This window comes from Chiloscyllium punctatum, chromosome 24 (assembly GCF_047496795.1).
Source record: "Chiloscyllium punctatum isolate Juve2018m chromosome 24, sChiPun1.3, whole genome shotgun sequence".
NCBI lineage: Eukaryota > Metazoa > Chordata > Chondrichthyes > Orectolobiformes > Hemiscylliidae > Chiloscyllium > Chiloscyllium punctatum.
Window position 1 is genome coordinate 54460415 of NC_092762.1, and position 25237 is coordinate 54485651.

The window sequence follows — 25237 nt, forward strand, 5'->3', positions numbered from 1 at the left end:
AGTAGAGTAATTTAAATGGAGGGTGCATAAGAGACCAGAACTAGAGGAACACAGCTAACAGTTTCTATTTACTCTTTCATGGGATATGGATGTCAACCACATTGCTTTCGAGGAGCAGTCAAACGTGAGAAGATTGGATGAAGATAGCAGATTTCCTACCTTAAAAAACAGTTGTCGACCAAATAAGGTTTTACATGGAGTCATAGAGAGGTACAGCACGGAAACAGACCCTTCAGTACAAGTCACGCTAACCAGATATCCTAAATTAAATTAGTCCCATTTGCCAGCACTTGGCCCATATCCCTCTAAATCCTTCCTATTCATATAGCCATCCAGATGCCTTTTAAATGTTGTCATTGTACCAGTCTCCACCACTTCCTTTGGCAGCTCATTCCATACACACTCCACCTTCTGTGTGAAAAAGTTGCCCCTTAGGTCCCTTTTATATAGAGTCATAGAGATGTACAGCATGGAAACAGACCCTTCGGTCCAACCCATCCATACCGACCAGATATCCCAACCCAATCTAGTCCCACCTGCCAGCACCTGGCCCATATCCCTCTAAACCTTTCCTATTCATATACCCATCCAAATGCCTTTTAAATGTTGCAATTGTACCAGCCTCCACCACATCCTCTGGCAGCTCATTCCATACACGTACCGCCCTCTGCGTGAAAAAGTTGCTCCTTAGGACTCTTTTATATCTTTCCCCTCTCACTCTAAACCAATGCCCTCTAGTCTTGGACTCCCTCCAAACCACGGAAAAGACGTTATCTATTTACCCTATCCATGCCCCTCATGATTTTATAATGACAGTTCTCATGGTGACCATTTTGGGGACGAGCTTTCAATTGCAGACTTTATTAATTGAAGTTAAATTCCATCACCTACCATGATGGGACTTGAAATCATGCCAGAAGAGCATTAGCTTGGACTACTACTACTTCACCTGTATGCCACGAGATTACCAAGGTGGAATGGATGTGGACATAGAGGGATTTGAAACCAAGGGTAAGAACTTTAGGGTGAAAGTATCACTTGATCAGAAGCTAACAAGTCAAAAAGCACAAAAGGTAATACAAGATTGGAACTCACTGAGTTAAGAGAAGTTGCAGTAACTTGGATGAGCTCAGGATTAGAGAGAGTGGAATTTGGGCAACCAGCCAGGGAGCAAGTCATGTTATCACCAATCACATCACCAGCACCTACAGTTATGACTCCCCTGAAAGATATAGAATCTTGCTATGTGTCAGGAAGAGAGATTTTACAATATCTTATCATCATACCTGGGTTACAATAGGAGAGTGGCACAGTCACCTGACAGGGACATGTTTAATTAAAAAATAAAGTAATGCATTAAGTAGAATGATACAGGAAATGCATTAATTTCAATATAAATTTACTCTTATCCAAAACGTTATTTTCCCTACAAAATAGATGCATTATACTCCAGTTTCCTCACTCACCTCTCAGACATGCGGCAAGACAGCAAAACAAGGAGCAACAATCTGAGAAACGAGTAGAAATGGAAATGTGGTATTCTATAGACAAATCAGAACACAAGGAAATTCATGGATGCAAGACAGCACAGAAACAGTTAAGACAGAATCTAACAACAGTACTCAACTTATGAAAGGGTTTGAGTGTAACGAGTGAAGGTTATTTTTCAGTTAAACTATCAGTAAAAAAAAAGAGAGTCCAAAAGAAAGGATTAATAGAAGTATAAAGAAGCAGGAAGAAAATGTAATATTATTTAGAATAGGGATTCATAAACAGTTATCGAAGCAGAGTCCATGATGTGGGGCCGAGACTAATGCACAGCAGACATGGGTTCAAATCCTACTGTGGCAGCTGGAGAAATTTAGATTAGACTAGATTCCCTAAAGTACGGAATCAGGCCCTTTGGCCCTCCAAGTCCACAATGACCCTCCAAAAAGTAGCCCACCTGGACCCATTCCCCTACTCTATATGTATCCCTGATTAATGCACCTAACACTATGGGCAATTTAGCATGTCCAATTCACCAAATCTTTGGATTTTGGGTGGAAACCGGAGCACCCGGAGGAAACCCATGCAGGCAGGGGGAGAAAATGCAAACTCCACACAGATGGTCACCCGAGACGGGAATCAAACCCAGGTCCCTGGTGCTATAAGGCAGCAGTGCTAACTACCGGATCACCGTGCCGCCCACCGTGTTCCTTTATAAATTGAGAAATTTATAATATAAAACTAGTCTCAATAAGGGTGACCATGAAACTAACATCAATTGTGGTGAAAACTCATCTGATTCACTGTCACAGAAACATAGAAAATAGGAGGAGTATGCCATTCACACCTTTGTGCCTGCTTTGCCACTCAGTATGATCATGGCTGACCATCCAACTCTGCACCCTATTCCTGCTTTCTCTCCATGATGTTCTTGAGTGAAGAAATCTGCCATTCTTACCTAAGCATGGTCTTCATGTGACTCCAAAGCAATACAAATGACTTAACTCCCTCTGAAATGGCCCTGGGAGGGAGTCAATTCAAAGACAATTAGGGATGGGGATCAAATGCGAACCTTGCTAGTAATGTCCAATTTTCATGAAAGAGTAAATAAAACATACTGCAACAAATAGAAAATTGAAGTTTAAAAAAAACTTACATAAAAATATCATGTGGATCACTTCATTGAGAAAATTAGCAGCAGAATGAGGGGCCAAATTCCTCTATCTGAGCTGAAGTTTCTATCATTCCGTGACAGACACAAGTAAGCAGCACTGCAGTTCAGCTGATTGTAAATTAATTTGATCTGACTTATGCACTATGACATTCCAATGGATACACCAGAGTAAGTACATTTCACTGAGCTATTATTTTTAGCAAACCACCCTCCTATAATCTGCACAGCCAACTGGCCAAGTACTCCAGCGTTAAGGATATATTGGCAGCGAAATGCAAGAAAGAATTGTTAATCAATGCCACAAGTTTGAATTTCACGCTGCCATCCAACTGCTAGATTGTGACAGAATAAATTACTTAAACTAGATCTTGTGGTTTACCACATCAAATAGACCTGTTTTTTTAAATGCAAGACAAATACAAACCAACTAGGAAAAGATTTTAAAAGAGAAATAACCAAACATTTCAAGTAGCTGCTTAGGTTATAATAGTTCTTACATTTCAAGTCAGAAGACTCAACTTCACCTCACAACTTGATTACACATTTAAGCTAGACCGGAGTAACAACTGCATTGACACAGTAATGTTTTTTGAAAGGAAGAGATTTAATACAGCGCTTCTGTCCAGTTGTTCTTATCAACCACCATTCAAACGGATTCACTTGTCATTCAGCTGATATATTGCTTGCCAGACCTTGCTGTACATTGATACAAACTATGTAATATCAAGGATGTATTTCAAAACTGACTAGTTGAGCCTTGATAAAGCACTACATAAATGCATTCTTAGAAGACTAGACATATCAATTCCAACCTCACCAAACCATCCAACATTACATCCATTGATGAGTGATCAGAACACCACTTTTATCTACTTTCCAAGAAATAACTTCAATCCTACTACATAGCTGTGCCAACCTACATACTGCAAAGAAGAGTACTGAAATTTGTCAGCCTCCATGTGGATGTGTTAATTATGCACACATCTGAGCATCAGGAAGGCTTTTATACAGATTTATCAGTTTTCTCCCACTGTTCACCACCACCAATCTTTTTCCATAAGGTACAAGCCTTGCTGGAGTATAAGGTCACATTATCCTCCAGGACTTTGTCAAAATGGTGACGTTTTTTATACTTTAACTAAGGTATTGAATACTATTTATGCCATAGGTAAAAGCTACATAAGCAGTGAACTAATTTAAAGACTTATTTTGGAACAATTTGAAGGAATTTGTGAGTACTAAAATACATTTTGGTGCAAGTTATTTTTATTTTCAAAATATACCTAATTTGTTAAAAAAATCTTTCTATACATACATAGTTGCTAAAGTGGTTCAGTTCTGTACAGTCCTTGCATGTGGAGAACAAACAAACACAGCATTTCTTATTTATAACAAGACTACATTTACGTACATTCGCAGCACCAGGAGGATCCAACAACTGAACAGACTGCCATTGTACTTTGGCTTAGGCAGTGGTCTTTCTCCACTGCGTCTTGGCAGCAGTTGCCCCAAGCTTTAGTGTGGCCTTTAGCACGTAGTCCTGGACCTTAGAATGTGCCAGTCTACAACACTCAGTCGAGGTCAGCTCCTTGTTCTGGAAGGCCAACAAATTTCAGGGAGACCAAAGAGCGTCTTTCACCAGTCAGTGGTCTTCCAGACGCAGTCAATGTTTGTCTCAGTGTGTGTCCCAGGGAACAACCCAGAGAAGAGTCCTGCGTCTCAGAGTTGCCTGGGGTGAACCTCAACAAAAATCGACTGCATTTCTCTCCAAACTTCCTTTGCAAAGACACATTCCAGAAGGAGGTGTGTGACAATCTCTATCCCCAGCACCCGCAGCCACTTTGAGGGTAGCGTGCGGTGGTGCAGGGAATCTGGGTCTATTTTGAACGGGCAGCAACCAGAGAGGTGTGAAATAGTTTTGAGTGCCGGCTCACACCTTCAGCAAGTTTTGATTCTGTTTGGTCTTCCCCTTGATAGGGTGGATCTTGCCAGTATAGATTACTCCGCAGGAGCATGTGTTTATGATTGGTGAGGATTTTATTTGAATTGCTGGTTCAACCAAGAATTTGAGATTTTGTCATCTCTGTAATACTGAATGCCTGCCCCTTGACATTCAAGCTGTCGCCACTTTCTGAATTCCCACTCTCTCCATCCTGCATACCTGTTGGGCGGTTTCTGTCGCCCAGTATCAGCCTCCTGAAGTGCTGGCATAATTGCCTGGACAGAAGTCATTGGGTCCATTTTCCCTTTGATGCCGGACAATAATTCTTCGATTACTGAGGACTTTGAGTTCTTGCACTCTTGCAATGGTCTCTCAGTTACATTCTCCTCTATATTGAAAGAAGCCCGTATGATCACATTCTTAGACATCTCTAGTGCCTCACATTTGTGGACAATCGTGTATGGAATCTGCACTTCTAGTTTCAGCGCGCCCAGACCGCCATTCCTGTTGCTGACATACAAGATTCCATCATGGATATGAGGTGGAAGTGTAGGAATTCTTTCGTGGCATTACATATAATTTGGTCCAGTATTATAAGTGTGCTCCGAGATGCTTTGGAGAGGATCGAGTGAAAATACAATCTGGGGAATAACATGGGTTTTTAGGATCTCTAGGCGTTGACTCGATCAGAGAGATACTGCCTGTATTCCTTTCACCCACATCTTAAGCCTCTCCTTCCATTCTCCTTTTGACACACCTGCCCACGGGTCGATACAGGTACCTAAGTATTTCTCAGTATCACCTGGGGGTATATAGGATATTAGATTCGTTATGCAGCTTCCAATTAGCAAAGCGATTGTACAGAAAGGTCTTCCTCTTGAGCGTAAAGTCTTTTGTCTTTGTGATGTTAATATTGAGGCCCGTATGGTCACAATATGACTGCAGCAGCTTCAGATTCCTTCCCATACCGGTGTGAGAGTCACTCAGAAGGGCTATCTCATCTGTGAAGGCCAAAATCGAGCAGTAAACTCTTCTGCCGTCCACGGGCAAGGTGACACCTGAGTTGGCCTTCTCCAGACAGCATATCAAAGGATCCAGAGCGATGTTAAATAATATGGCTGAGAGTGGGTCACCCTGCTTTACACCCCTCTCTATGTTTATTGGAGTGGTATTAGTTCCGTTTCCTTCTACCAGGTCCACAAAGGCTTTTGGGAGATGTTCTCTCTGCAGTGTTTTCAACAGTAATTTGTGCCCAACCGAGTCGAATGCTTTTGCCAGATCAACAAAGACAACCGCGAGGTCCTTACGGTTATGCTTCGCTCCCTTAATTATGTTCTCTAGGATGACAATATTCTCATTGCATCTGCAAGCATCTGCTAGAAATCCCTTTTGTCTGTTGTTAATTTCAACAGTTTCCCTGAGGCATTTCGTCATTATTTTTGTGAAAAGTCTTAGCAGCATAGGACCAATGGTTATCGGCCGCCAGAGGTCAATGTTTTTCAGGTGGTCTTCATTCTCGCACTTGTGAATCAAGACCGTTCAACTCTTTTTTAAAAAAGTGATTCTGGTATCGTGTTTGATTTTAACAATAGGGAGAAGAGTCAGGGTAGACGAGTTTCCTCCTCTTCATGAATGGATCTTATATCAGCCAGATTCAGGCCATCTGATCCAGCGGCACTGTGCTCAACTATCCCCTTGATGGCTTTCTCGACCTCTTCTACTTCCATGAGTTTCATCAAGGATCAGTCATCTACGTTCCCGGTATATGGAGCGTATTTGCTGATATTGGATTTATGATTTGGTACCTACAATTTCCCTCAGAAACATGCCTCAAGTTCCTCTTTTGGGAGAGGACAAGTGGATTAGGTCAGCACCCCTATGATGTCATGAGCTAGTTTGCCATGAGTTGGTTTGTAGAGCTGTTGTATTGCTCTGAACAGAGCTCTACATGTCGCCCATCTTTTCTTTGCACCGGTATTATTGCTGGTTTTTGTGTCTTTTTTAGTCTGGCCTCCTGGAGAGGCTTTTTCCATTTATTCTGTCCATCCCTACCATTCATTAGTGGGTCGGTAATACCAACCCCTAGCACTAGAGTGTCCAGGTCGTTCCTCGTGCTCAAAAGCTCTTCCGTTTGTTTTAGCTGATCATCTATGTCCAGGCTTAGGGATCAAAGCCGGTGTTCTGCATTCGGCTCTCTGGTGTGGGTTCAGTTCGTCGGAATAATCCCGAACACTCTTTGCCTCAGATTCATGCGAGTTATCAGCTATACTCGTGTCATTTGGGATTTGGACCTCTGTTCATAAGGTTTCTGCGTTTGTCAGAGATTTGCTTGGGTGTTTTCTTTTTAAGGATGCTAGCGATCTCTTTATTAATGAATTTGCATCCTGGAAATCTCTTTTCTAATTCCCTCAGGAGTGCAACTTCCTCCAGTGGAGATATGCAACCACCTCTCCCCGGTGCTGACCTGGAGTGCTGTTTTGAGGTGATTTTCATTCCATAGAATGGGATGTTGATGCCTCTCATGTTGACAAAGTCCAGCCTGAGTTGTAAACTGTTGGTCACAGGCGCTGCATGTGAAGTCCCCCACTGGAGGGGGTTTCTTACTTTTGCACTTGGGTTAATGGTAGGAGATTGCATGATACTCTCCTGCTTTATCACAGCGTGAACATTTTGTCCGAATGTTCCTTATTTTATGCACTTCGGTCATGTGAATCTTATGAGCCAACAAACTCACTGTGGGAAAGAGGGCATCACAGTCCACGCAGAACAACTTGTCGATAGGGTAATGGATTATAACCTCTCGGACAGATGTTGTGTCAATATATTCTGTCAATGTTTGATAACAACAACTTCTCAGTTGTCATACCCTCAAACTCTATTTTGGTCTCATTTGCTGAAAGTGCTGTGTCCTACTTTGGTATTTGATAATCCCTGCTGTAGAAGGTTTGGGTAGTGATGCTTAAATCATCCGGTGGGTGGGCGGGCTGCCCATACGGGTCCTTCTACAACATTATCAGTGTCATCCACTACTGGGCTAGTCAGTTCCTTGAGAGGAATAGCCAAACTCAGCTCCAAGTTGGGCAAGAGGTATCGTCCCAAGATCACTGTCTCGGTTTGACTTGAGACTGATCTTGTTGCCAGCTTTGAAGAGCAGGCGCATTTACAATTTAACAAATTAACACAGCTCGCAGTTGTGGATGAGGCTGTAGGGAGGTTGTTTATCCGCAATGCCTTCCAGCCGGACTGCTCCATTGAACATGGAAAACTTATTCTTTTTTTGAGTAAAACCGAGGTATCCGGTCTATGTAGACCACGGCCGTCTCGTACCTTTTCTCAGTTGTTTCGTCACTCAGCAGCCAAAGGCTACTGAGCTTACTAGCGGGGCCAACAAGGAGGCACGACACAAACTATGCACCAAAATACATCAAAACGTCCTAGTTACTCCCATGCATAAAGGATCTCACAGATAGTCACCACCTTCTCACCACCAGCCAAGAAATGTCTTGTGCTTGTTGGAAAGCTCTGGTTCTGTTATAAGTGCACCACCCTATCTAAAAAAAATCAATAAAAATAAGCTAATGCATGAAAAAATGATAACTAATGTATTACAAACTCATTTTATATTCATTGTAACTGGGAACAAATCAGTAATGTCATTTATTCACCATAATATAAGTATTTCCAATTTCTGAGAAAAAGTCTGTCTCAAATCTCAAGTGCATCAACTTTACTCAAATTCTGGGAACCTGACATGGCATATTAATCTGCCAATTCGTATATATGGTAGTGAATCTGCATAGTTATGAGGGCTTCAAAAAGGAAGTAAGATACTATATCAAGACAGTTTGACTGGTGAAGTAAATTTGCCACTAATTGTAAATAAACTTATGCTTCAGGTAATTAGATTTAGATAACAAATTCTGGTATTTATTTTCATTGCACCAGTCCCACTCCTCCCACCCCAAACAGGGCCGGACTGAGGGGAGTTCAAAGATACAGACAAATCTATGATATCTTGCTTAAGTGGTCAGAGTTCAGGTCTAAGCCAATGCAGGTTGTTGAATTCCACTGCACTATGGAAGTACTAGCACTGATCTTGACCTTATTGGTGCTCTCAAACACAATAATCCCACTAGCTCATTTCCCTCCCTATCTTAACAAGTCAAGACCAACTTTGGCAAACAAACTGATACGCTTAAAATGTGCAAACTTGAAATTGTCCAAGAATAGCATTTGGGACATTTACTGGTCAGTATTAAACCATAATGCAAACACTACTGCTATTATTGAAAAATAAGCATTCATCAAGTGATTATTTGGTTAACACGTACTTTCTTCATTGTCTATATCTCCACGTGGCCGAGGTATTTGAGGGTACCCCAACAAGGGTTGGCACCTTCTACAGAAAAGGATAGGAAACTGAAAAAAAAATACAGAAGGCCCTAAGATATGAAGCGGACTTCAACTATTAGCCTATCAGGTCTGCTCTGCCAATTGATCATGGATGATATGTTTCTCAACACCATTATCCTGCCTTCTAATCCTCTTGTTAATCAAAAACATATCTGCCCCTCTCTTAAATACACAACCTTCTGCAGCAGTAAGGTCTACAGCTTCACCGAACTCTTGCTGAAGAAATTTCTCCTCGTCTTAGGTGTAAAGCATCATTCCTTCAATCTGACACTGTGACCTCAGGTCCTAGTCTCTTCTACTAACGGAAACATCTTCTCCATGTCCACTGCATCCAGATCTCTTAATACTCTGTACATTTCAATCAGCTCCTCTTATCCTTCTAACTCCATTGGAGTACAGACCTAGAGGTCTCAACGACTCCTCTTAGGAGAAGCCCTGGGATCATTGCTGTAAATGTCCTCGGTACTTCTTCCAAAACAAGTACATGCTTCATTAGATATGGGGCCCAAAACTGCTCACAACATTCCAATGCAGTCTGACTGGAGCATTATAGAGCCTCAGCAGTGCACGCCTGCTCTTGTATTCTGGCCTTCACGAAGTGAATAGTAATATGGCATTTGCCTGCCTAACTGCCAAAATAACTTGCATGTTAACCTTCAGAGAATCTTGAACTAAGACCCTTAATTCATAGAGTCATAGCAATGTACAGCACTGAAACAAATCCTTCGGTCCAACTCGTCCATGCTAACCAGATATCCCAAATAAACTTAGTCCCATTTGCCAGCATTTGACTCATATCCCTCTAAGCCTTTCCTATTCATATGTCCATCCAAATGTCTTTTAAATGTTTTAACTGTACCAGCATCCATCATCTCCTCTGGCAGCTCATTCCATACAAGCACCACCCTTTGCATGAAAAAGCTGCCTATTAAGTTCCTTTTAAATCTTTCCCCTCTCACCTTAAAACTGTGCTGCTAGTTTTGGACTCCTCTACCCTGGGGAAAAGACTTTGACTATTCACCCTATCCATGTCCTCCATGATTTTATGAACTTCTACAGCGTCACCCTGCAGCCTCTGATGCTCCCAGCTGTTTTGCTGGTTCGGCTTTCCAAAGTCTTTCCCCATTGAAAAATGATGGGGAGGTGTTGGACTGGGGTGTACAAAGTTAAAAATCACACAACACCAGGTTATAGTCCAACAGGTTGATTTGGAAACACTAGCTCTCACAGCGCTGCTCCTTCCTGATAAAGGAGCAATGGTCTGAAAGCTAGTGCTCTAAATAAACCTGTTGGACTATAACCTGGTGTTGCGAGATTTTTAACTTTGCCTATTTAGAGAATCACATCTTTGCCTCTATTATTCGTAACAAAATGTATAACCTCACACTTTCCCACATTGTAATTCATCTGTCACTTCTTTGCCCACTCTCCTAGTCTGATCAAGATCTTCTGCAGCTGCCTCACCTCTACACTACCTTACCCTGCACCTATATCTGAATCAGACTAAAAATCAAGGTTCACCTTGCAAGACTCAAGATGATTAAAAACAGAATTAAATATTAAAATATATAACAGAAAGAATATATAAAATAGATATAATACATTAGCTATAATAATTTTATTCAGACTGATGAACAGACAAACTGGTACTTTATACTCAAGACAAATGTTAAGGCCTCACTGGAACACAGGTCATTATTCATATTTCCTATTGCACTCTTAATAGAAAAGTCCTACACAGAATAAGTCGCCTTTGGACGATTTGAAAAGTCAGTCTACTTGTGTAATTGCACTCAAATGAACAATGCTATCCATAGTGTCAACAGACTTCCTCCCACGCTTTGGAATTGCAATGTATTAACTGCATAGTTCCACTGCAAAGATCATTCTGACAGCAAAATTCCTCTGTCTACTGTCATAATAATCCTTTTACAAATTGGCCCCAAACCTTTTACAAATTTTTGCGAAATGGCACTTGATTGTCTACTTGAAAAAAAATTTCATTCTGGAATTCATTCAGTCCTCAGACATCACAGAAAACATGACTATTTACAATCAATAATTTATTTCCCCCAGCCCCACTGAAAGCACTGAGCCACAAGACTTTCTCAGTACTTCTCCCAAGTACCCATTCCTCATGTACGTGTCAGACACTTTCAGCAAGCTATCCAACCATGAAGAACTTGACATCCAATCCAACTCCTCACATACAAACATTTCCAGCATATGTTACAGGAGAACCATCAGGAACAAGAATTTTGCCTGCCCTGTCGAAAGGTCACATTGACCTGAAATGTTAACTCTATTCCTCTACATCAACACCACCTGCCCTGTTGAGTATTTTCAGGAAATTTTGTCTTTAAGGAACTCTGGCTGCTTTGGTTACACCAGAGACAGACCCGTTTGAAAGCCTCACGACAACAGTCATTCATTAGATCCTTTGTGCTCACTTTCATTGTTGCCTAAAAGTAACAAACACAAGTTTCCAACAGAACAGCTTTGTCGATACACTGTGTGGCAATGATTGGTTCCAATGCAGCAAATAGATTGTTTTGATAATTGGCTAACATTTAAGTAAGTAAATTGGTTTCTCACCATATACAACCTCCATCGATCTCCTGAACACACCATGTTATGGCGCACCATGATTCTTCAACCACCATTATCTTCTAAACCTTTACACAACTGACTATGAGACAATCTTAATTCTATTCTTAACAAGCATCCACTTTGTTATTTTTAGACAAACATTAGGAGCCACAATTCTGATTTTACGTGTGACGAGATATTAAAATGAATTACGTATTCCAAAACTAAACAAAGAAGGGCTGATGCCAAAGATCTGAAACAAAAACAAATTGCTGGGGAAACTCAGCAGCTCTGAAGAAGGGTCACGACTCAAAGTGTTAACTCTGCTTTCTCTCTAGAGATGCTGTCAGACCTGCTGAGTTTTACTAGCAATTTCTGTTTTTTCTTACATAACTTCAAATGATGCTCAGGTTAAAAAACCGGGAGCCAAACTTCAACTGGACATCAATAACGTCTGCGTTTTATTTTCCCTACCAGTCATTTTTCTCTGGGTAAGAGTTAACCGTTAAACTTTGCCAGTAAGCAAAGACACATTGTGAAATTGCACATATAGTACTTTAAGTGAAAAATATCAAGATAGCCAGCAAGTAAGCAACTTGAATACTTGTGAGAATGTCAACGCTTCTCTGATACCCTAAAAATTAACGCTGTCAAACACTGCATGACTTTAGGTCCAGAGGAACGCTATTTAACAAAAATCCAAGATTAAAGCGTTTGAAGAGAGAGATTAGGGAATAAACGTGGCAGTTCACTGGCCTGAAATCAGTCCCGCATTTTTAAACTAACAAACGGATTCAAGTTGTCGATACGAGTAAATAAACCACACTAACAATCCCACCGGGTCTGTCAGTCCAACACGGGATTGCATAACCAGTCTCTCTTTCATTTATACAAAGCCACTTATTTGTTTTAAAAATCAAAAAGCAAGCGTTCCTGTTGGCCGTTGCTTTCGCACAAGAAAAAGAAAGTTGAATTCAAACGGAAACTGTTGGCCGAGTGAAATAAAGCTCGAACTTCGATTTCACAGCAGCAACAACAACAACAAAAACTGATCGTTTAAAAAAAACTAATTTTGCATAAACGTAAATAAGTTGGCATTTTTATAGCCCCGCCACATAGACCATGAAAACATGTGAGCCACGCTGTAGCAGTAAGTTAGAGCGGTTGTGCCTGTTGAATGACACTGGCACCAGCCGGGGTGAGAGCTCATTCCTTCACACGGAGATTCCCCCCCGCCCCCGGTCTCCTCCAGCCTCCAGATCCCGGCCCCCGGCCCTGTCGCCTTACCTGACTCGCTTTGTAAAACTGCTTCTTCAACCCGGCCACCGACATCCTCGCACACTTCTAACGGACGGCAACTTTTAAAAAGGCTCGATTACGTGGCTCTTTTCAAATGTTATTCCCTATTTGCAATCCCCGCCTCTCTCTCTCTCTCGTTCTCCCCCTCGGAGCCCAGCTACAGAGTCTCTGTCAGAAATCCTACATGGCAACCGCAGCTACTTCCGGCAGCGCGACAAGGAGCGCCACCCGCCGGCGGAACGGTCGACCGCGGTCAAGGTCCTCCACAAACAGCGCCTCCCACAGCGGCAATCCAGCCAGTCAAGCCACTTGCACGGTCCTCCACACAGAGCGCCCCCTTCAGCCGAACTCCAGCCATTGAGGCTGTCGGAGTTCTGTCACCATCCCCAGCTGTGTAGACTGTAGGCATACCGCCACCTGTCGTTCTGGAGGACTGAAGTCACATCCCTGTGTGGTTTGCACGGATTGACTTGTGCACTGGGACAGAGAGTGGTCTTTGTAGGGTGTGTTATTTTTTGCTCTGGAAACCGAAGGGTAAAAATCTCTGGAACGGTGTTCTGATGGGCGTAAGTTTTTTTTTGAAGAACTCCACAGAGAAAGGCCTTGTTCAGGAAGAAATAGTTCCTGAAAGCTCGAGTCGAGGTGAAGAAATGAGGTGAGTCAGGAGGTTTGAGGTGAAGGGGAGATCAGCTCCAAGTATGTGCAGTATAAATGTAGATGTTTCATAAATAAGTGAAAACACATTTAAATTGTAAGGAGAATTACTCTTCAAGGGAAGCAGAATTCAGCCAATGTCAGAGACCCCATCTTTAATATTCTAAATTGGAATTTGCAGCAAGGGTTTATGTCTTCAACTCTTTTGAGCCAGTGAAAAAAGATGTTTTTTACTGCCTTGCAAGATTGAAATGTGGGTCAACGAGTGCCACATGAAAAACATTCAGGAAAATGGTTGCCTGGGGAAAAATAAGACTTTTTTTATAACCTCCATTCCATCAGAGTACAAACTATTCTACCAGCTCTGCTTCTGGCAACTCAATGGTCCAGTATGCAAGAGCAGGTCAGGATAACTCCCTGGCTGGAGGCTGAGGGGAGACTTGATAGAAGTCTATAAAATTATAGGATGCATTGATAGGGTTGACGGTCAGAAACTTTTCCCCAGAGTTGAAATGCCTAATTCTAGGGGGCATGCATTTAAGGTGAGAGGGGGAAAGTTCAAAGGAGACATGAGGCCAAGGTTTTTTCCACAGAGAGAGTTGTAGGAGTCTGGAATGCACTGCTAGGGATGTGATGGAGGCAGATATGATAAGGCTATTTAAGGGACTTTTCGATAAGTGCATGAATGTGCAAGAGATGGAGGGATATGAACCAAGAGCACGCACAAGGGATTATTTTAATTTGGCATCATGTTCAGCACAACATCATGGGCTGAAGGGCCTGTTCCTGTGCCGTACTGTTTTATATACTATGTTCTTCCTGCTGTTCAGCAACTTTTTTCTGTGACCCCTTTCCTCCTAATCGAAATAAAATCTTGATGTCAGGAATCTTCATGTTGAGAATGACAGGATGCTAGATCCCTAATAAATTCTCATTGGAGCTGAGGTGGACAATATCAGTCGTCCACTCAATTATGATGTGCCATCTGTTATATAAGAGTTCAGACTTCTCTTTATAAATGCAATTTCCAATAGAATTCATTGTATTGAAATTGGAGTAGTGATTTTAATTTTGAATAATTTCTCTATGTTGAACTAACCCAACTCTGATAATATTTAAATATGGGTCCTTCCTAATTAATATCGTTCATTTCCCATATGTTAACTTTTACCAAACAAGGAGAAGATTATGGAATTATTTAAAATTATGACCTACCAGTCAGAGTTGTTAGAACCAGGCAGTTTCAAGTGTTGTTAAATCTAGAGCAAGTGAGTGAGCTTAAATGCAAGGTGTTCAGGACAAAGATGCAGTCTAAGGATATAAGGTAGACCATTTAGGATTGAGATGAGAAATATTCCTTTACCCACATAAAGCTTGGGGACTTCTCTGCTGTAGAAAGCAGTTGAGGCTAAAACACTGAATGTTTTTAAGAGGGAACTCGATTATAGCCCTTAGGGCGAAAAGGTATGGAGAGAAAGCAGAAATGGGGTACTGAGTTGGATCATCAACCATGATCATATTGAATGCCAGAGCAGGTTCAAAGGGCATAATGGCGTACTGTTGCTCCTGTTTTCTATGTATCTAAAGAGGGAATTTTTTTTGCATGGTATTATGAGGTTATGGAATGTACTACCAGACTTAGTGACAAAAACAAGTAAACATCTCAATGTCTAAGAACAAATTGATGGGTAAATGAAGAAAAGGGGAATAAGGACATCTGGAAAAAAGGTGGGCTCTTAAAACACTTACTTACACTGAAGATAATACTAATACAGACTAAATGTGCCAAAAAACATACTTCCATCTTGGAATTTTCCATGTATTCTACTAAAGGCTGGTTAATGTTGAAATTGGAATAGTAAACATTGGGAACACTGAAACCATTCTCCAAGCTACCTTACCAAGCCGTTGACACTAACTGCCGCCCTGATAATTATCTCCCAATAAATCAGACTGTTAGCATCCCCAAGATGAACTTCCAACCTCATTTCTATGCACATTTCCGCCTCCGTTAAATCACTCGACTTAATCACTGCATCTGCTCATCTGCTGCTGATACTTTCATCAATGCCATTATTATCTCTGGACTTGACTATTCAAGTGACATCCTAGTTAACCTCCCCCACTGTAGCCCTGGTAAACGTAAAGTCATCCAGAACTCTGTTGCTCAGGTCTTAACTGGTACAAAATTCCATTCCCCTATGTTTGTTGACCCACACTGACTCCTGGTCAAGCAATATAAAATTTTTGTCCTTGTTTACAAAATGGCTTCGCCCTCCATATGTCTATAATCCCCTGCACCCCCAGAACCTGCCTACAATCATTTAGTTGTGGGCAGCGGATCATCCCAATTTGAGTTGATCCACTAACTTCAGTTGCCAATTGCCTAAGCTCTGGAATTTCTTCCCAAAAGCTCTCTACCTCACCTTCTCTCTTTAAGATGTTTCTCTTTGACTAAGCTTTTGATGATCTGTTTTAATATAACAATATTATGGCTCAATGTCAAATTTTGCTTGATTATGGTTCCATAAAGTGCTTTTGGAAGTTTGCTTGCATGAAAAATGCTGTTAATTTTTCTGTTGGGGGTGCGTGTGTGTGTGTGTGTGTGTGTGTGTGTGTGTGTAACGTTATATTCTATCTCTCTACAGCTACTTATAATCTTATTGATTCAAAATTACATTATCTGTTCAGGGAAAATCGGTTTGGACAGATTGTTTATTATCTACTATATCCCCAGATTCTGTGGATGAATAATTAGTAAAGACTGATTCTTATCAATTTGTGGGAGATTTCTATTTTTTAATTCAATGTTTATGTTTGGAGAATGTATACTCAATGCCATTTCAGGATACATGGTCTCAAGTCTTGATAAGGACCATTTTATTATTAAAATGAATGTATTACAAATAAGAACTACTATATTATGTACCACATAATTTCGGATAGAATTTAAAAAGATTAATTCTTCATATTGTCATGCAGGTGATCTATTTTGACTTAAGAAATGAACATTTTGCAGCACACAATTGAATTGTATCATGTAAAACTATTTAAATGCTAATGTAACAATGGTATTTAGTGATCTTTCGTAATATTTAGTTATGTTGTATTGTTTCTGGAACTGCCATTGAGGCCTAAGGAAGTGGTGTCGAGTAACTACAAATATTTTGGATATCATTTAACTTAATTGCACCTTGTTTATTTCCAGTCAATGTCGTGGTGTTCAAAATAAACTTGATACTGTTTTACTCCAATTTTAACTCAGTTGAAATTTGCCACTCTCCCCAGTCTATTTTCTATTCCTATTTCTTATAGAATCCCTACAGTGTGGAAGCAGACCACTCAGCCCATTGAGTTCACATTGACCCTCCAAAGACCGTCCCACCCAGTTCCACTCCCTACTCTATCCCCGTAACCCCACATTTTTCATGGCTAATCCACCAAGCCTGCACACTCCTGGACACTATAGGCAATTTAGCATGGTCCATCCACCTAACCAACGCATCTTTGGACTGTGGGAGGAAATCGGAGCACCTGGAGGAAACCCATGCAGACCCGGAGAGAATGTGCAAATCCCTCACAGACAGTAGCCCAAAATGGAATTGAACCCGGGTCTTCGGTGCTATGAGGAAGTAGTGCTAACTACTGTGCTGCTCAACAGTGGCAAACTTTACAAGTACAAAGATGATAATCTGGTGGGTTTAAATGATGGGACAAGGTGATTTTACAGTTCCTTAAGTTTTATTATCCTTCATCTAATATCTTATTTATCTTTTGTCCAAGTGATCCATAACGTGTGACGCATAAAGTCACTTACAGCAACTTCGAAAGTCTGGCTTATGCCATAGCTTCTGCACCAATGAGTCAATAACCAAAAGGCTAACCTGTCTTTTCACAGCTTAGATGCTGACTGGCCGGTAATATTTTCTTACACTTTTTTTGCTTTCAATTCCACCATTAACATTCCAGAGTTTTGAATTTTTTTTTGTCTTGAGTATCCTATCTTGAATATAACATGACTGTTACAGAAGCTGTTGTGTCTTTTGCTCTTCAGACTCATTGATAATAAATCTAATACTGCATTTTTAAAACTATATTGACCATGAGTTTCTTTAGGATCTAAAATGTGGCTGAAGAAATGTTTGTGGATATATTTTCTCCTTCCTGAAGGAAATGGGTATCTATTTCCCCAGATACTCTGTGTTTCCATTTGGACTGGCTGAGTGGCCCTTTCCAAGCATAAGCCTTAATGGTTGAATACCAACAAGGTAGACATCAAAGGCAAAGTTGATCTTATCAATGTGTACACTTTACACATTGGATCATAATAATGAATGGGATTCTATCAAACTGGCATTGAGGCCCATTTTATCATCCTTTCATGGGATGTCGGTAATTTTCACAAGGCAATTCCTAATTGTTCTTGAGAAGATGCACAGAGCTGTTTTCTAGACCAGGTATATCCACAGTGCTGCCAGAAGGGATTTCCATGATTTTGATCATGTAACAGTGAAAGAATGCTGATATAACTCAAGTTATTCTGTGGCTTGGAAGGGAACTTTCTGGTCATGGTATTCTCATGCATCCATTGACCTTATCCTTCTACGTTCTAGAGGTGGAGGTTTTGAAGATTCTGTCAATGGTTTTTAGCTAAATTGTTGCATTACATCTTGTAGATAAGACACTGCAGCCACTGTGCATCAGCACTGGAGGGAGTGAATGTTGAAGGTGGTGAAGCGATGTCTTCCTGCTGAAATAATCAAGCTCAGCACAAACCTTGTTACTCTATACAGCTCACATATTCTCTGGCAAACCCAATATGTCTTTGGCAGCTGTTTTTATTTTGTGACAAAACTATAAAATGTGATGTATGGGGGAATACTTTTAAATGTCTACCTTACATTTGCAGATAATATCCTTTGTAGGAAAATCATATTATTACATACACATCCTGGATTGTCATAGCCTTGATGTAACAGGAGCTAATTTAAACCTTCAAATTACTTTTTCAAGTGTAGCAACTATTGTTCAGTAGGCAAATATGTTATCTGTTCTTACTGGAATTGTCCTATGTGAGATGAATCTATGAATCTGTTCTCTGGTGGTTTTGGTTGAGGGAAGAATATTGGTTAAAACACATTGAAAATTCCACACTATGTACACCCCCCAAAAAATACTGTTCTGTACTAATAGCCAGAAGCAATCTTGGATTGTATGCCCAAGCCTTCATTCAGGGGGACAAACCATCTGGATGTGACTGAATATTCCAAGATAATACATCTCAAAAATTGCTAACATATTAAACCCTTAAGCTTTGTCACAAGGTATTATTATAATGGATGCAGTCAGTGAATGCTACAAAAATAAAGAGAAATTATTATTTTCTATGACTAATTTTTCTTTCTTCCTTTCAGGAAGGTGCTGTCTTTCTAGGCTGTGACCTTCATAGGCTGTTGACTGCCCTGCATTCTCTCTCCCGGTATGAATCTTTATTGGGAGCTTAGACAGTGAGTACTTAGTTGGGCTATTCATTACAGTGGATGGCACAATTCAATTTTGTCCTTGTCCAATATACTCATATTTTCATCAGTAATTGCTGTGTGAATTCCCAATAGGTCAATGCCTTTCCTAGCTCTTCAGTCACATCCATTGGTCCAAAGAGCAATTTGTTTACATACCAATTCATTGGGGCATTGCTTTATAGTTAGAGCATAACCATTAAAATCACATTTCATTATATGTAATCATGTGTGGTAACATCATTTCTGAGAACCCTAGGGACACAAGGATTTAAAAAATTTTGTGTTGAAGTTAATTTCTCAGCAAAAACTATTCATTCATGTTGTACAGCTCATGACAACGTTAGTGTGATCAAAATATAAATAATATAAATGAATAATTCTTAAAAGCTTGATTTTTTTACCCAAATTTATTCTCCTTGTCGTGGTGTACCAGGAAGAAAACAATACATTTAAAAGGTTCTAAGGATGAGTGAAGGGGCTCCAGACCTTGGCCTTTTTATTCAACAAATTTTATTGGGCAGTGTTTTTGTCCTTGCATTGTTGATTTGATTCATAAATATTTGTGATTGAAAAACAGATCTCATTTACACATGGAACACTAGATTCCATTAGTGCCATGCTAGGGCATTGGCAGCTGACCATCTGGCACAAACATAGACGCATCAACCTAGTTAACTAGTAAACAAGGCCCTGTCAATCCTGCAAAGTCTTCCTTATCAACATCTGGGGTTTGTGTTCAAATTGGGAGATCTGTCCCACAGACTAGTCAAGCATTTCCTGACATTGTCAGTAAGGTATGAATGTGACAATGTTCCAGACATCACCATTACCAAGTATGTCCTTTCCCACCAGCAGAGCAGATCTATCAGTGGTGGCGGAACAGTGGTATTCACTCGGGCGGGAGTTGCTGTTTAAAACATTTTAAAGTCATGTGGCATCAGATCAAACATGGGTAACAAAAAGTCCTGCTGACTACCATGCCATGCCAGCCAATTATCACCCAGTAAGTCTGCCGTCAATAATCATCAAAGTGAGAGAAAGGATCACTACAGTGCTATCAAGTGGCCAAGGAATAACCTGCTCATTGACACTCAGTTTGGTTCCACCAGGGCTGCTTTGTTTCTAACATCGTTATAACCTTAATCCAAACATGGAACAAAAGAGCTGAACTTGAGAGATGAGGTGAAAGTGATTGGGCTTGTCATTAAGGTAGCCTTCGTTCAAATATGGTGTGAAGGGACTATAGCAATACTGGACTCAATGGGAATTGGGGGTTAAACTCTGTACTGGTTGGAGTCATATCAAACACATAAAAATATGGTTGTGGTTGTTTGGAGTTCAGTCACCTCAGTCCACGACATTGCTGTAAAAGTTCCTCAAGTTAGTATCCTAGGTTCCACCATCTTTAGCTGCTTCATTAATGATCTCCACTATAAAGTCAAAAGGTACAAAATACTTTTAAAGCCACTTAAAATCCGTTAAATCAAATTAAAGCAACCATCTAAATAAACTAAATCAACCCAGATTAAAGAATATCAGCTCTTTAAAGGGACACTGTCATTTATTGAAATTGTTATGATTCTATGATTTTATATTTGAGTGGTTAGTATTGCACTCTAGCCCCTGAGATGCCTATTGGCCGTGGAAGGCCTTTGGCAAGTAAGTGGAAACTGCAAACTTGCTCTCCAAGGACACCCAGATATGGATGTAATCATGGCAGAGGGCAAGATATCATGACGAAAGACATCCCTCAAACTACCCACTAGATTTGTTTATGGCCAACTTAGCCATGATCAGGAACAGACTCATGAGGTCACCTTATTTACTCCACCCCCTCCCCCAGCTAAGGATCGGAGTCATGGGGCAGAAGTTCAAACAACATCTGTAGAGACACCCCTTCCGAAAATGAAATGGGGTTGCAGTGGGTATACATATGGAGCATGAACTCCTCAAGGCTTCAAAATACACAAGAGTTCCTGGAGTTCATGAAGCACCAAACCTTTTATTTTGTGGGACTGCTGGGTAGAACACACTCAGCACAAAATCCTTGTTGGATAAGGATAGTATGCCCAAATAGATCATGCCCATATATGGATGTTGTGTGAGGACTTTTTAAAATTTGGTCTTGTGATATGACATTACTGGCATTGACAGCAATTGCTGTCCATCCTTAATTGCCTTTAAGAAGGTGATGGTGAGCCACTTCCTTGAAACACTGCAGTCTGTCTGATACACCAACAGTGCTGTTCAGGAGGAAGCCCAGGATTTTGACCCAGCTATATTGGAGGAACTGTGATGTAGTTCCAATGTGTGTGACTTTGATGGATAATTGCAGATATGATGTTCCTATGTATGTGCTGTACTTTATCAAAGAAGAAAGAACAAGACAACACAGCAACAGGTCCTTTGGGCCAACAAGCCTGTACCAATACATGACACCTTTTTAACCTAATAATCTTTTACCTCCGTGCAATCCGTATCCCCCTCTCCCCTGCCTATTCATGTATCTGTCAAGATACCTCTGAAATGTTGCTATTGTATCTGCCTCCCTGATCTCCTCTGGTAGAGACATGGTAGATGGAGTTCCGCGCAAGTGTACAGTTCCAGTGCAGAAGCAACTGGAATTTGAATCACATATTCAACAGCATATTAGAGTCATTGAGATGTACAGCACGGAAACAAACCCTTCGATCCAACTCGTCCATTGCCAACCAGATATCCTAAATTTATCTAGATCCATGTGCCAGCACTTGGCCCATATCCCTCTAAACCCTTCCTATTCATCTGCCTTTTAAATGTTGTCATTGTACCATCCTCCACCACTTCCTCTGGCAGCTATTTCCATACATGCATCACCCTCTGCATGAAAATGTTGCCCCCTACATCCCTTTTAAATCTTTTCCCTCTCACCCTAAACCTATGCCATCTAATTCTGGACTCCCCTACCCCAGGGAAAAGACCTTGTCTACTTACCCTATCCATGCCCCCATGATTTTTCAACCTCTGCAAGGTTACCCCCTCATCCTTTGACACTCTAGGGAAAACAGCCCCACCCTATTCAGCTCCCCCCTATAGATCAAAACCTCCAACCCTGGCAACATCCTTGTAAATCTTTTCTAAACACTTTCAAATTTCAAAATCCTTTCTACAGGAGGGAGACCAGAATTGCACACAATATTACAAAAGTAGCCTAACCACTGTACTGTACAGTGCGACATGACCTCCCAACTCCGATACTCAATGCTCTGACCAATAAAGGAAAGCTTAATATCTTATCTATCTGTGATTCCACTTTCAAGGAATTATAAACTTGCACTCCAAGGTCTCTGTTCAGCAACACTCCCCATGATCTTACCATTAAGTGTATACATTCTGCCCTGATTTGCCTTTCCAAACTGCAGCACTTCTCACTTATCTAAATTAAGCTCTATCTGCCATTCCTCAGACTATTGGCCCATCTGATCAAGATCCTGTTGTACTTTGAGGTAACCTTCTTCGCTGTCCACTACACCCCCCAATTTTAGTATCATTTGCAAACTTACTAACTATACCTCCCATGTTTACACCTGAATCATTTATATAAAGGACGAAAAGCAGTGGACCCAATGCCGATCCTTGTGGCACACCACTGGTCACAGGCCTCCAGTCTGAAAAGCAACCCTCCACCACCACCTTCTATCTTCGAGCCAGTTCTGTATTCAAATGACTAGTACTCCCTGTATTCCACGTGATCGAACCTTGCAAACTAGTCTACCATGAGGAAACTTGTTGAATGTCTTACTGAAGTCCATATAGATCATATCCACTGCTCTGCCCTCATCAATCCTCTTTGTTACTTTTTCAAAACACTCAATCAAGTTCATGAGACATGATTTCCCATGCACAAAGCCATGTTGACTATCCCTAATCAGTCCTTTCCAAATAGATGTAAATCCTGTCCCCAGGATTCTCTCCAACAATTTGCCCACCACTGGCATCAGGCTGACCGGTCTATAGATCTGTGGCGTTTCTTTACCACCTTTCTGAAATAGTGCTGCCACGTTAGCCAGCCTCCAGTCTTCCAGCACCTCACCTGTGACTATCGATGATACAAGTATCTCAGCAAGGTGCCCAACAATCTTTCCCTAGCTTCCCACAGAGTTCTAGAGTACACCTGATCAGACCTTGGGGATTTATCTACCTTTATGCATTTTAAAACATCCAGCACCTCCTCACCTATGTCACCATGTTTTTTTCCCCACATTCTATATCTTCCATGTCCTTCTCTACAGTAAACATTGAAGCAAAATACTCATTTAGTATCTCCCCATCTCCTGTGGTTCCACACATAGCCATCTTTGAGGGGCCCTGTTCTCTCCCTACTTACCCTTATGTTCTTAATGTATTTATAAAGTCCCTTTGAATTCTCTTTAACCCTATAAGCTAAAGCTGTCTCATGTCACCTTTCTGCCCTCCTGAACTCCCTCTTAAGTACATTCCTACTGCCTTTATACTCTTCGAAGCACATTGAAACTTACACTAGTAAAACAGGAAAGAAATAATTTAAATTGTCAGTTCAGAGTCCATAAATGATGAAACAAATTAAAATGTGAGAATGTATTATTAAGGATATGACATAAGTCTATTGAAGTGATGAATTTGTGCCAGTTTATAATTAAGCTGTTTCTCAAATCTAGTGTATAGTTCTAGTCTCTGTCTTACAGGAAAGATGTAGGACAGACACTGGCAAAGCTTATTCCTTACTTGGGGAGCTGAATCCAGAGAAAGACTTAGTCATGTTAAATATTGCTTTCACAGGTTATCTTGCTGCCTCATAGTTTTAAGATATCGAAGTGTATGAAAAATGTGTAAGATCTAGGGATGATCTTTTGTTTAGTACAAGAAATGAGAAATGAGGACAATTTACTATTAGTGTGTCTGTGGAAAATGGGAAGTCTAAGGAACTGTTTATAAATTAAAGGAATATTTTAAGTTTACATTCAACTAACATTAAGGATTGTGGAGAGAAAGACATGGTTTGGTTGAAAACCCTAGTTGTTCAGAAAGGTCATCAACCTGAAACATCAACACGGCAATTTATTTTGTATTCACATGTGGAATGTGGGTATTGCTGGCTGGGCCAGTATTTAATGCCTTACCTTAGTTGTCCATATGAAGGTGCTGGTATGCTGCCTTGAAATGGTGCAGTCCATGTTCTGTCAGTAGATCCATAATTCTGTTTGTGAGGGAATTCCAGAATTTTGACCCAACAATACTGAAGGAGCAGTGATATATTTCCAAGCCAAGAGGTGAATGGCTTGGAGGGGAACTTGCAGGTGGTATTGTTCCCTTATATCTGCTGCCCTCGTCTTTCTAGGTGGTAGTAGTTGTGATTTGGAAGGTGCTGTCTAAGGATCTTCTGTGAATTTCTGCAGTGTATCTTTTAGATGGTACAAACTGCTGCTACTGAGCTTCAGTGGTAGAGTTACTGAATGACAACCCATCCAGAAAGAATCAGTTAGGCTGCTTTGCTCTGGAACTTGTTAAGTATCTTGAATATTATTGGAGGTGCACTCAAACCATCAAATGGGAAGTATTCCATCACACTTCTGACTTGCAGCTTTTGATGATGGACAGAGTTTGGAGAGTCAGAAAATGGGTTATTGACTTCAATTTCCTAACCTCTGACCCACTGTTGTTGCCACTATTTGTATGGCTTGTCCAGTTCAGTTTCTAGTTAATGGCAAACCCCAGAATATTGATAGTAAAGGATGTTATCATTATAATACTATTGAATGTCATGAGATGGTGGTTAGATTGTCTCTTATTGGAAAAGGTCATTTCCTGGCAATTGTGTGGCATGCTTGCTACTTTTCACCTCAGTCCTGGATATTGTCTTGCTGACTTTCTGCTTCACTATCTGAAAAGTCACAAATGGTGCTGAACATTGTGCAATCATTGGCAAAATCCCCACCTCTGAGAATATGGTTGGAGGGAAGATCATTGATAAAGCAACTGAAGATTGTTGGGCCGAAGATTCCTGCCAACATACCCTGGAGCTGAGGTGACTGACCCCCGATATTACCACCTGTTTGATGTGCTGGGGGTTTCCAGTGCTTTGTGTTTTTATTTTTAGATAAACCATTCCTGAATAAAGAGATGTAGAGTTATGAATTG

General features: G+C 40.8%; 2 protein-coding genes across 5 annotated transcripts in view; one reads left to right on the forward strand and one right to left on the reverse strand.

The window, feature by feature from the left end:
* Positions 1-13116, reverse strand: part of sh3gl1b (SH3-domain GRB2-like 1b) — a 129785-nt gene extending 116669 nt beyond the window's left edge. Inside the window, exon 1 of one of the 2 annotated variants that reach the window (XM_072593841.1) lies at positions 12894-13116. In XM_072593841.1, coding sequence (XP_072449942.1) covers positions 12894-12938 — 45 coding nt within the window. In that variant the 5' untranslated portion in view covers positions 12939-13116. The remainder of the gene's footprint in view (positions 1-12893) is intronic. The other variant, XM_072593839.1, reaches the window with a different exon arrangement.
* A 243-nt stretch (positions 13117-13359) lies between these two features.
* Positions 13360-25237, forward strand: part of chaf1a (chromatin assembly factor 1, subunit A (p150)) — a 54445-nt gene continuing 42567 nt past the window's right edge. For 2 of the 3 annotated variants that reach the window (XM_072593844.1, XM_072593846.1), the window contains exons 1-2: positions 13360-13560; positions 18974-19066. The gene's annotated coding sequence lies outside the window, so the exon portion shown is untranslated. The remainder of the gene's footprint in view (positions 13561-18973; positions 19067-25237) is intronic. The other variant, XM_072593848.1, reaches the window with a different exon arrangement.